The sequence below is a fragment of the Bos indicus x Bos taurus genome, chromosome 26 (genome assembly GCF_003369695.1).
Source record: "Bos indicus x Bos taurus breed Angus x Brahman F1 hybrid chromosome 26, Bos_hybrid_MaternalHap_v2.0, whole genome shotgun sequence".
Lineage (NCBI taxonomy): Eukaryota > Metazoa > Chordata > Mammalia > Artiodactyla > Bovidae > Bos > Bos indicus x Bos taurus.
The window spans coordinates 26,656,258-26,667,670 of NC_040101.1; the positions used below are offsets into that span (position 1 = coordinate 26,656,258).

At 51.5% G+C, this 11,413-nt stretch overlaps 1 protein-coding gene across 6 annotated transcripts in view; it reads left to right on the forward strand.

Moving 5' to 3' along the window:
* ITPRIP (inositol 1,4,5-trisphosphate receptor interacting protein) overlaps positions 1-11,413 on the forward strand; it is a 33,317-nt gene that overhangs the window by 19,317 nt on the left and 2,587 nt on the right. For 4 of the 6 annotated variants that reach the window (XM_027528803.1, XM_027528804.1, XM_027528805.1 and 1 more), the window contains one exon: positions 1,695-5,500. In XM_027528803.1, coding sequence (XP_027384604.1) covers positions 1,708-3,378 — 1,671 coding nt within the window. In that variant the 5' untranslated portion in view covers positions 1,695-1,707 and the 3' untranslated portion in view covers positions 3,379-5,500. Of the gene's footprint in view, positions 1-1,694; positions 6,208-8,838; positions 8,955-11,413 lie in introns of those variants that run through there. The other 2 variants (XM_027528801.1, XM_027528802.1) reach the window with 1 other exon arrangement.

Here is an 11,413-nt window from a genome sequence, read left to right on the forward strand (position 1 = left end):
AAAAAGGCCAATTGTTACTTCCCAAGGTTCCAGCCAGGGGAAAGAGAGGGTATAATATAAGGGTTACGATGTGAGATAGTCCTTCGAAGACTTTAATGTAGATGGTATTAAAATGCAGATTCTGGTTCAGTGGGTCTGGGGTGGGGCCAAGATTCTACATTTCTAACGGACTCCCAGGGGATGTTGCAGCTGCTCAGTCTGAATAGCAAGTATTATAAGAGGTTAGTCCTTACCCCAAAGTCACTTGAGACCTAAAAATCCTGGAGGAATGGCACGTCTCCTTTCACAATTAAGAAGTCAGGTTAGAAGTTCAGATGACTAGTGAGAGGAAAGTCAATGACTCAGTCACTCTGGTTGTTCCCTAGATTGGCCAGGGAAAGATCCAGGATCAGCCAGGAGAACAGTGTCTGAATTTAGGGTGGGGTCTTCCGATTGGAGTGAGAGGTTTTCACTGGGGGTATATATAAGGGCTCAAGACTGTTTCAGCTGCTGCTGAGTAAACATGCTGTTCACCATGCTGTGTAGGCTTTGGAACCCAGCCCTTCTGTTCTTAAGCACTAGGCTATACTATACCGAGGAATCAGCCATTGACTGAGGGGGAAGAAAGGATGTCTTATACAGGATTATTTTGGTTTCAAGTGTTAGAAAAGAAACTTGACTTAAACAAAAAGAGAATATATTGAGAATTCCCTGGTTGCCTAGTGGTTAGGATTCTGGGCTTTCACTGCCAGGCCCAGTTTCAATTCCTATTGATCTCAGGGAACTGAGATCCTGCAAGCCATGCGGTGCAGCCAAAATAAAAAAGGAATGTATTGATTTATATGACTACAAAGTCCAGAGGTACTGGCTTCAGGCACTGCTGGGTCCATGTTGGCACCTCTCTCTGGCAGATCTCCCTTTGAGGTAGCTAGAGAGCCAATCGGAGAAGGAAATGGCACCCCACTCCAGTACTTTTGCCTGGAAAATCCCATGGACGGAGGAGCCTGGTGGGCTGCAGTCCCTGGAGTCGCTAGAGTCGGACATGACTGAGCAACTTCACTTTCACCTTTCACTTTGATGCATTGGAGAAGGAAATGGCAACCCACTCCAGGATTCTTGCCTGGAGAATCCTAGGGACGGGGGAGCCTGGTGGGCTGCCATCTATGGTGCGCACAGAGTCGGACACGACTCAAGCGACTTAGCAGCAGCAGCAGAGAGCCAATAGCAGGTGTAACCCCTCAGGGTTCCCTGAGCTACCCTAGGCAACAGGGTGAGCCTTTCTCCCCATTGGTCCCAATATATCCTACCTCTGTCTCCCACTGGCCAGAGCAGGTCATAAACTCATCCAGAAACAACCACTGCCAGGGTGAGGAGTATGAAGTAGTCAGGCCGGGGTTATATCCTCACCCCTTGACTGGGGGTGGGTTCATCCCCTCATCCCCTCCCAAATCATGAGGACTAGGAGTAGAAAAGATTCGGTTCCCAGGGGAAGTGGGTGCTGCTCCCACAAAGAGGACTGTTTGGACAGACAGAAACAGGTCCACCAGTGTGGTGGTTTAGCCAGGATGCTGGTGTGGGACTTCAGGGTTCCTGTTCCCAACAAGGCTGGGCTGTGGGTTGGGTGGGGCGGAGGTCCGCGGGAGGGAACGACAAGGGAGTGAGCAGTGTTGAGGAAAGCTAGGTGTGACCATCCGTGTCTCTCTCTCTGTTCCCAGGAAAGCTGCCGCCATGGCCCTGGGGCTTTTCCGGGTGTGCCTAGTGGTGGTGACGGCCATCATCAACCACCCACTGCTGTTCCCGCGAGAGAACACCACAGTCCCCGAGAACGAGGAGGAGATCATCCGTCAGATGCAGGCGCACCAGGAGAAGCTGCAGCTGGAGCAGCTGCGCCTGGAGGAGGAGATGGCGCGGCTGGCAGCCGACAAGGAGGCTGAGAAGGAGGCATTGGAGCGGGTGGCGGAGGAGGGCCAGCAGCAGAATGAGAGCCGCACCGCCTGGGACCTATGGAGCACTCTCTGCATGATCCTCTTCCTGGTGATCGAGGTGTGGCGGCAAGACCACCAGGACGCGCCCTCACCCGAGTGCCTGGGCTCGGACGAGGACGAGCTGCCCGACCTGGAGGGCGCCCCGCTCCGGGGCCTCACCCTGCCCAACAGGGCCACGCTCGACCACTTCTACGAGCGCTGCATCCGGGGGGCCACAGCAGATGCCGCCCGCACCCGGGAGTTTGTGGAAGGCTTCGTGGATGACTTACTGGAAGCCCTGAGGAGCCTGTGCAGCCGGGACTCGGACATGGAGGTGGAGGACTTCATCGGCGTGGACAGCATGTACGAGAACTGGCAGGTGAACAAGCCTCTGCTGTGCGATCTCTTCGTACCCTTCATGCCCCCGGAGCCCTACCACTTCCACCCAGAGCTCTGGTGCTCCAGCCGCTCCGTGCCTTTGGATCGCCAGGGCTATGGCCAGATCAAGGTGGTCCGGGCCGATGAGGACACGCTGGGCTGTATCTGCGGCAAGACCAAGCTTGGAGAAGACATGCTGTGTCTCCTCCACGGCAGGAACAACGTGGTGCACCACGGCAGCAAGGCAGCAGACCCGCTGTGCGCCCCCAACTCCCCGTACCTGGACACCATGCGCGTCATGAAGTGGTTCCAGACCGCCCTCACCAGAGCCTGGCACCGCATCGAGCACAAGTACGAGTTCGACCTGGCCTTTGGTCAGCTGGACACCCCAGGGTCCCTCAAGATCAGGTTCCGCTCGGGGAAGTTCATGCCCTTCAACCTGATTCCCGTGATCCAGTGTGACGACTCCGACCTGTACTTCGTCTCCCACCTTGCCCGGGAGCCCGGCGGGGGAACCCGGGCATCCAGCACCGATTGGCTTCTGTCCTTCGCTGTCTATGAGCGCCACTTCCTCAGGGTAACCTCGAAGGCGCTGCCCGAGGGCGCCTGCCACCTCAGCTGCTTGCAGATCGCCTCCTTCCTGCTCTCCAAGCAGAGCCGCCTGACCGGCCCCAGCGGCTTGGGCAGCTACCACCTGAAGACCGCCCTTCTGCACCTCTTGCTCGCCCGGCGGCCTGCCGACTGGAAAGCCGAGCAGCTCGACGCTCGTCTCCACGAACTGCTCTGCTTCCTGGAGAAGAGCCTGCTGGAGAAGAAGCTCCAGCACTTTTTCATCGGCAACCGGAAGGTGCCACAGGCCATGGGGCTCCCTGAGGCCGTGCGCAGGGCGGAGCCTCTCAACCTCTTCCGGCCCTTCGTCCTACAGCGAAGTCTCTACCGGAAGACAGTGGACTCCTTCTATGAGATGCTCAAGAATGCCCCAGCGCTCATTAGCGAGTACTCCCTCCATATCCCCTCAGACCATGCCAGCCTGCCCCCCAAAACTGTCATCTTGTAGAGCATCCATGACCCAGAGGGCCAGGACACAGGGCATCCTGTGCGTTCACACCCCTGGGGGCACCTGCAGGCCCTGTCCTGGGAAGATGGCAGGCTTTATAGGGTGCCATGGCTTAGCCTGCCGGGGAAGCCAGACCCTATAGCACAGAGCAAATGCAATTCCAAGCCAAAGCTGGTTTGCGTTCATGCCCTTGGGATTTGCCAGTTGAAGCTATTGTCTGGGTTTAGGGACTGATCCTTTGCAGCTGACTTGTGGATCACTACCAATGACAAAGATGATGATAGAACTCAATGGATTCTGAGTTGCGGGACAATGCAAACAGCGATTTGGGTGTGATTCTTTTTATATCCCAGGTCCAGTCTTTACTTGAATATCAACAAAGGATCTACAGGAATGCTAACAGGAACCCAAGTTAAGACCCTGCACCCTGATTTTCCAGTAGCAGCCAAACAGTGGACGTCAATATGGGTATTTGCAGCATTCAATCCATAGCCTGCACTATAGGGATCCCCACTGTGGCTGCCATTTTTATACTGTTTGGAGAAAAGACAGATTCGCAGCCCAAGTGGCTAACGGCTCTGTTGTACGGAAGTGGGTACCTGGCAGAGAGAAGTTGAAGTTGGCCGTTGCTTCAGCTCCACATCTCACTCAGGGTGCACCCATTTCTCTCTGCCCCTTCCCCTTGGATGCTGCGTTTTGGACCCAGTAGGGGCCACATACCATGTGGGTACAAGCTCAGTGGCTCCTCACCCTCATTTGTCTCCACAGCTGGTCTCTCCAGCCACCAGTATGTTGGGAGGTGGAGGCACTGAAGGCGGAAGATGAGAGAGAAAGAGGGCACTCACAGGGTGACTGGGGTGAAGGACAGAGCCTGGTACCTGGGGTGCTGGGGTCTGGCCTGAAGTCTGGCCTTCAGAAAAGATGCCCAGTTCAGAGAAGATCATAGAGATGAGGGATGCCATCGCCCTGGGTTTCCCTCAGGGTTCCATCCTTAGGGCAAAGGGTGCCTGCAAGCAACATCTGTTGTGGAATCCCAGCTCCACATGCAGACCCCCACATTCCCTTGGTTGTTCATTCCAGTGGGGTTCCCTCACTGCACAGAACCCCCCTTTCTGGATGGGCTTTGCTGGCCACACAGATGACCAACACCCGAAGAGCGTGACAGAGCCTTGGCTGACTGGGACACATGAAGACAGACTATAGGCACAGCCCACAAGCCTCAGAGAGGGCGCCTTGGCACTACTGGGCCACGGCCCCGGGGCAGGCACAGAGCCTGTGGTCAGCATTGGCCTCCGCCTCCAGGCCTGGCTCAGGGGGCTTGAAGCTGCTCCCTCCTCCGTTTGTGGCTTCACTAGCCCTCTGGGAGCTCCTCTCTTGGCATCGCTTCAGTCACCCTGCAGAGGGCCAAGCAGAAAGCAAGGATGAGTGCTCCTTCTGCAGCACTCTCCCTCCAGGGCTGAAGCTGCCCATACCGCCCAGACTCATGCCTGATTCCTTGGGGGTGTCGGGCTTACCATGAACGAAGAAAAGATCCTGTCTCTGCCCCAGGAGTGCTCTCACCTAGCCTTGGAAATTTCCAGAAGATGGACAGTTTGCCTGACAGGGTTAATTCGCAGTGGTTGGCTCAGCTGTGATGAGGCATTACAGACTGTAGGAAGCTGCAGGAAGCTTTCCATGTGAGCTGGGGTTAGACTGAGCAGCACCTGGGCTTGCCCCTCTCCAGGCCCACGTGGTCTCCAGCAATAACCCTAAGCACCCATTCTGTGGGGATTCATTTCCAGAGTTGGGGTGAATTTCCTTATTTATTGTCACCCATGCCTTTACTTTCTGATCTTCATCCTCATCTGATGTACTTTGAAGAGACCCCAGTGACCAAGAACCAGTCTCCTTAAGCCAAGATCAAGCCTCAGTCTCCCCCAGCTTCCCCTTTGCTTCCAGAAGAAAATTCACCGAAAAATTACCTTCTGGCCTCTTGTTTATACAGAGACAACAACTCAGCGGGGAAATGGGGATCTTGTATGCACCAAAGCTGCTTCTGAAGCAGGAAGCAGCGGGACTCTTGGTGTTTCATGCTGCCTTATTTATATTAAAGGAAGAATTAAATTCTTGCAAGGAGTAGAAACTGGTCACAGTATTTGTTTTTAACTTCAGGAAATCTGTGAGCTTCCCAGGGCAGAGCTGGGGAGAGGGTGGATTTCCTATTAACAAGAGGAAGCTTTCACTCCCTTTTTTATTCTTATGCTTTTGGAAAACTTTTTAAAATTGCAAAATCGAGTATTTCTGGCCCATCTCTGAGGCAGCCTGCAGAGTTTCAGAAAGGGCCTTTGAAAGCCAGCTATAGGCTGGATTTCAACACAAAACCATGTTTCACACAGCTGATTGTGTGCAGACTGTGGGGGCCTGGGAGTAACAAGAAGCTTTTGGCTTGAAGAAAACAGATTGCCTTCTAAACAGAAGAGATCTAGGCCTGTAGGGCCTTTTCACTAAGGACAACTTTCTCCAAGGAATCTCTTTTCTTCCCAAGGATGCTAGACTTTACCCAGCGTCTGCTCACTTGCTATGCCAAATGCCCAGGACTTTTTCTGTGCATCTTGGCAAGTGAAATGAGTAGGGCTGGCCTGAAGCCACAAGGTTGGTTAGGTTGAAGGAGGACCCCTCGTCCCTCCTCAAAACCCCAGCCCCTCTCTCTACCTTGTCAAAGCACAGCTTAAGTTCAGAACCTGCTTTGTAATCAAACCAGCACTGGTTTGTAATCAAGGCTGACATCAGAATAACATGAAGAGCTAGGTCAAATGCCCAGACACCAACTTGAACCTACAGGGCACCCAGGTAAGGCTCCTAAAGCGCCCTCAAGTGACCGATGATACCCCCTAGTTGGCTGAGCATGGCTTTTCACTTCCTTTCCAAAGCTGTTAGAACACAGACCTGGTAGAAGCCAAGGAGCTTGCTTGGGATCTGTGGTCCAAGGGGAATCTGGCATGCCACAGGCTTCTGAGACTACACTAGTATGAGAAGCAGAGAGGATGCGGAAGGCAAAGCTGGTGAGCACTCCTTTCTGGCAGGTCAGGTCTGGGTATCACTGGCAGGCGACTTCCTGGGCCACACAGCAGACTTCAGTGGAGTCTCTTAAGAGTTCAGTGCAGGAATCTGCCTTCTGCCAAGTTCCCCAGGTGATGCTGGAAGTCCAAGAACTCCTGATAACGAGGATTAGGGAAGGCCTCACGGTCAGGCACTGCCGGAGACTGTTTCTCAAAGCTGGGCAGGACTGACCAGGAAAAGCATTTCAGCCAGAACCATGGAGTGAGAGCAGGAAAGCACCTTGTGTGTGTGTGTGTGTGTGTGTGTGAGAGAGAGAGAGAGAGAGAGAGAGAGAGTTGCTCAGTCATATCCAACTGTGCCTGCCAGGCTCGTCTGTCCATGGAATTCACCAAGCAAGAATACTGGAGTGGGTTGTCATTTCCTCCTCTCGGGGATCTTGCTGACCCAGGGATCGAACCTGGGTCTCCTGCATTGCAGGCAGTTTCTTTACTTTGTGAGCCCCCAGGAAAGCACCATGGACATAGGCAACATTTAAGCCACCCCTGCTATGCAGCAAGCACCCTTCCAGAGTGGGTTTGGTGGCAGCAGTCAGCAAATGTCCCGGAAGTTCTAACTGAAGTCATTCTGCAGACTGTGATTCAGAGCGTTCTCATGCCCTGTCTGGTCTCTGCCCCATGGGATAGAGCCGGAAGATTGTTTGGTTTGGCCAGTGGATGACAAGCAGAGAAAGCCAAGAACCAGTGACAGAGTGTGGGCCTTCAGTTCACCTCCCCCATCCCCTCCCCTGCCTCACTGCCTCACCCTCTCTCACTACCCTGGAGGGACATCTTTCAGAGTTAACATTTTTCCTTGCCATCCAAAGATAGCTTGTTTTTCTAACTCATGGTTTGTTTTTTTAAACAAAAACAATGTAGTCATTATTAAAAAATCCAGCCACTGACCAAAAAATTAAATAACAGATAAAAGCCCCCACTCTTAACTTCTCAACCCGTTTCCCCCAGTGTTAATGAATAGGAAGTGACTTGTGTATCCTTCCAACATCTTTCCGTGTGGGTGCGTGTTAAGTCACTTCAGATGTGTCTGACTCTTTGCGACTCTTTGGACTATAGCCGTCCCCAGACTCCTCTGTCCGTGGGATTCTCCAGGCAAGAATACTGGAGTGGGTTGCCATGCCCTCCTCCAGGGGAGCGTCCCCACCCAGGGATCTAACTTCTCTTACGTCTCCTGCATTGGCAGGCAGATTCTTTACCACTAGCGCCACTTGGGAAGCACGTTTTTCTGTGTATGTGTCACATGTGTCGATGCATCCCTTTTCTTTTTTTTTTTTTGGCCACACTCTTCTGCATACAGCGCCCAGCTCCCCCAAAGCAGGGATCACATCCATGCCCCCTGCATTCAGAGTATGAAATCTTAACCACTGGACCACAGGGGAAGTCTGCCTTTTGTTCTTTTTCACTTAAATTGCACCACAGCATCTTAACTTTTCTTGGACATCTTTTTTGACTGTTTGATCTACCTTAGTCTTTAAAATAGCTGTTGGCTATCACCCTGTGTGATAGATGTACCCTAATTTACCCACCCTCCCCTGAGGAACACTTAAGTATCCTCACTTTTTTTTTTTTTTTTTTTTTGCTGTTTAAACAACACTGCAGTGAACATCTCTGTATTAAACCTGCTTTGAGGTGAACCTCTGCTAATAATTGCTATAATCTGTACTCACCAACTTGTTGCATATGGATTTACCACCAAGCATCTTAAGAATAACCCCTTTATTCTGGGATTGATTTAATCACCATGACTCTGGAGTGAGGAAAGAGCATTTTTTTTTTTTTTTTTTTTTAACCAAGGACTGAGTAACAGCTTGTGTTCCACCCTGGGTCAGATGATCTGTAGGGAACAGAAATATAAAACAAGGGGAGGGCTCTTTCCCCAAGGAACTGGGTCTTTTAGGAAGGTAAGAACAACGTCCACAAAGTAAGCCAGAGAAAAATGAAGTCTGGTAAGTAATTGAAAGTGAAACAATTCGGCTCTGAGGCCTGTGCAGGGAGACAGGAATATGAGCAGCTGGATCAGCTTAGGGTTTGAGCTGTTAAGACAAACACACATCTCTTCATCATTCATCCAGTCATGTGTTCATATATTTGGCTCTTCACAAAACATCGAGTGGCTATCACTGGTATATGCCAGGCCCTGTGCCAGCTGCTAGGAAAACGAAGTGCAAGTGAGACCCTTTGTCCTTTTAAACAGGAAAATGTGAAGAGCCTCCCCAAAGAAAATCAAATCTGTGCGATTGTTGTTCCAGCACCAAATGCCTGTGCTAAATTCATCTAAGCCCCAGGACTGGTTTATTTTCTGCACAATGAGGAACCCTACTTTAGAGATGACAGTGGTGTTTTCTATCCCTTTGGTGTTTCTCTACAGCCCTACAAAGAGACCAGAAGATAAAACTGTCAACAACAAATTCTCTCCCACCAAGATGGAACCACATAAATCTCAGTGATGTTCAAAGATACTTCTTTTTTCCTAGATCAGAACAGGTAGGTCTTAGAAGTTGCAAGGTGAGATTTTTCAGGCCGGGGGTGGGGTGGGGATAGGGAGTCAGGAAGAATTCAGTCTCATCTGTCTCTTTAAAACCCACCGATCCGTAATATTTAAGATTTCTCTTAGGGTCAGTTTATTTGAAATAGAAATAGAAAGCAGAGACCCACTTCCTGCCACTTCTTACAAGCTTCCCTTGGGCCTGTCTTCCCGGAGATGACTCACACAGCCCCCAAGCCTCATTTCTCACCTATTGCTGGAGACGACTGAGCTATGGTAGACCAAAGGTCTCTTGGGACATTGGTTGGACCTCCAAAAGCTGAAAATGGCCTTGGATCTCTCCCAAAAGGCATGGCTGGTGCTGAATCATCCCCCAGGAGTTGAACCTCAGGTCCAAGAGGCCCCTGTCAGAGACCAGGAGTTAACCCATACATGCCCCCAATTCCTGATACCCCCAGAATCAGGGCCAGCAGAGGCGACAGCAAAAACTTCAGTGGAGCCAGATTCAAGGCCAGAGAGGTGGGTGGCGTCCAGCCCCCTTGACGACACAGCTCCCACCAGAAGAATTCCTGAGATGCTCTCTCCACACATCTGTCTCCTCACAGTATTTTGTAATCCTTCAGACAGGGAAGCTACTGAAGCCACACCCCTCCAGGACAGGACAAGACCTCAAGCAGTAAGATTGCTTAGCTGAGTGTTCAAGGAACCAGAGAGACAGGAAGGGAGGTCCCCCGGCCCCTTTCCATGTGTCTGCTCAAACTGGAGGACCGCTGTGAGGTTCTGCCCCTGGGAGACCCAGATTTCTGTGACAAAGCCATGCAAGAACCAATAGGACTGAGATTCCAGACAGTGCAGATGGCACAGGGGCTAAGAGCTTGGGCTCTGTGGTCAAGTCCCAGCAGTGCCACGTCCTGCTCAGCAAGTCAACTAATTTCTATGAGCCATGGTTTTGCCTCCATCTCTTCTGCAAATTGGGAATAATGCTGCCCATCTCGTGGAGTCATTGAGAAGGCTGAGTGAACAGGCCACACGGGAAGCACTTAGCTTAGGGCTTGATGAGTAATAAACAACAAAAACAGCAGCGGTTATTACCCTTGCCCTTAGGAGGGCTCCTTACAGCCAAATTCCTACTTCGTGTTTCCCCCACTGATGATGAGGCTGTCCCTCAGTACCCACTCTCCCCACGTGAGTCTGTCTTCCCTGGGTTCCCTCAGCACACAGCACGGGACCTGCAGGACCTGTTTCCTTCACACCTACCTTAGGGCCAGGCGCATGCTCAGAAATTACACTTGCCCGTAGTGTCAGGGCACTGTGCTTGGCTTCTCTGCCTCCTCTGCTTTCTTGGTCCCTTTGCAGAACAACCACAGCTTAGACCAGCAGTTGCATAGAAACAGTAGAGCCAGAGAGAGGGTACCAGGCAGAGCATCCCTGTTTCTCGGGAGATCAGGTGCTCTTCTGGGCAGCAAAGAGGGGAATCAGCTATGACAGCTGCCTGGAAGCAGCCCCTGGAGGCGGGTGCAGGTTTCTATGTCGTCCGTACACCCCTTCATTCTGTCATCCATGCAATCACATCTGCCCTTTTACAAAACACTGAATGGCTATCACTACTATATGCTGGGCACTGTGCTAGCTGCTAGGAAGTCAAAATTTAAGTGAGACACTATTCTTACCTTCAGAGAGCTCCCAGTCTAGAGAGGTAAGCAGAAGGAGAAGTCAAAGGAGGGCAGGAGGCAAGTGGGTATGGGTGAAGGGGGAGCAGAGGCGTGCAGAGGTTAAGAGCATGGCATCTGGAGTCCACTTCTTGCATTCAAACCTGGACTTCGCCTGTTATTGGCCATGTGACATCTGGACATGTTACTTCATCTCAAAGCCTCGGTTTACCCATCTGTAAATGGGGGTAATTAGCAGTTACCTGAAAGACTGTGAGGTATCACTAGGATATGTAAAGTGCCTGACATATGGCAGGCAAGCACTCAGTAAATGGAAGATTTTCTGTTGTCTGACTCTACCCTGAGCTCCCTCCTCCATACACCCAAAGCCAGTCTTAGATGAGAGCTTCCTCCGCAGAGCCTCAGCTCTCCTCCCCTGGCTTCAGGCTCAGCAGTGCCCCTGTCGCTGCACCTGGGAAGACTGTGTGTACCCACCCCTGCTGCCAGCAGATTACCAGGACAGTGTCCCGGATAAAGACCCCAAGGGCACCTTTCTGTTTAGCACATGAATGGCCAGTACTTATTTCAGGATAGAATTTCTTAACTATCTATCTCCTGCTCTGATCATTTATAAGTTTCCTCAGTATTCATCCTGGTACTTTGCTCCTTGACAGAGATACCCAGAAACACACACACACACACACACACACACACTTTGAGAGGTTTTCCTAAACCCGTGAAGTATAAATGAAATATTCCACAGCTTTGGAAGTATAAACCCAGATTTAGCAAAGTCTGGGGGCTTCCTG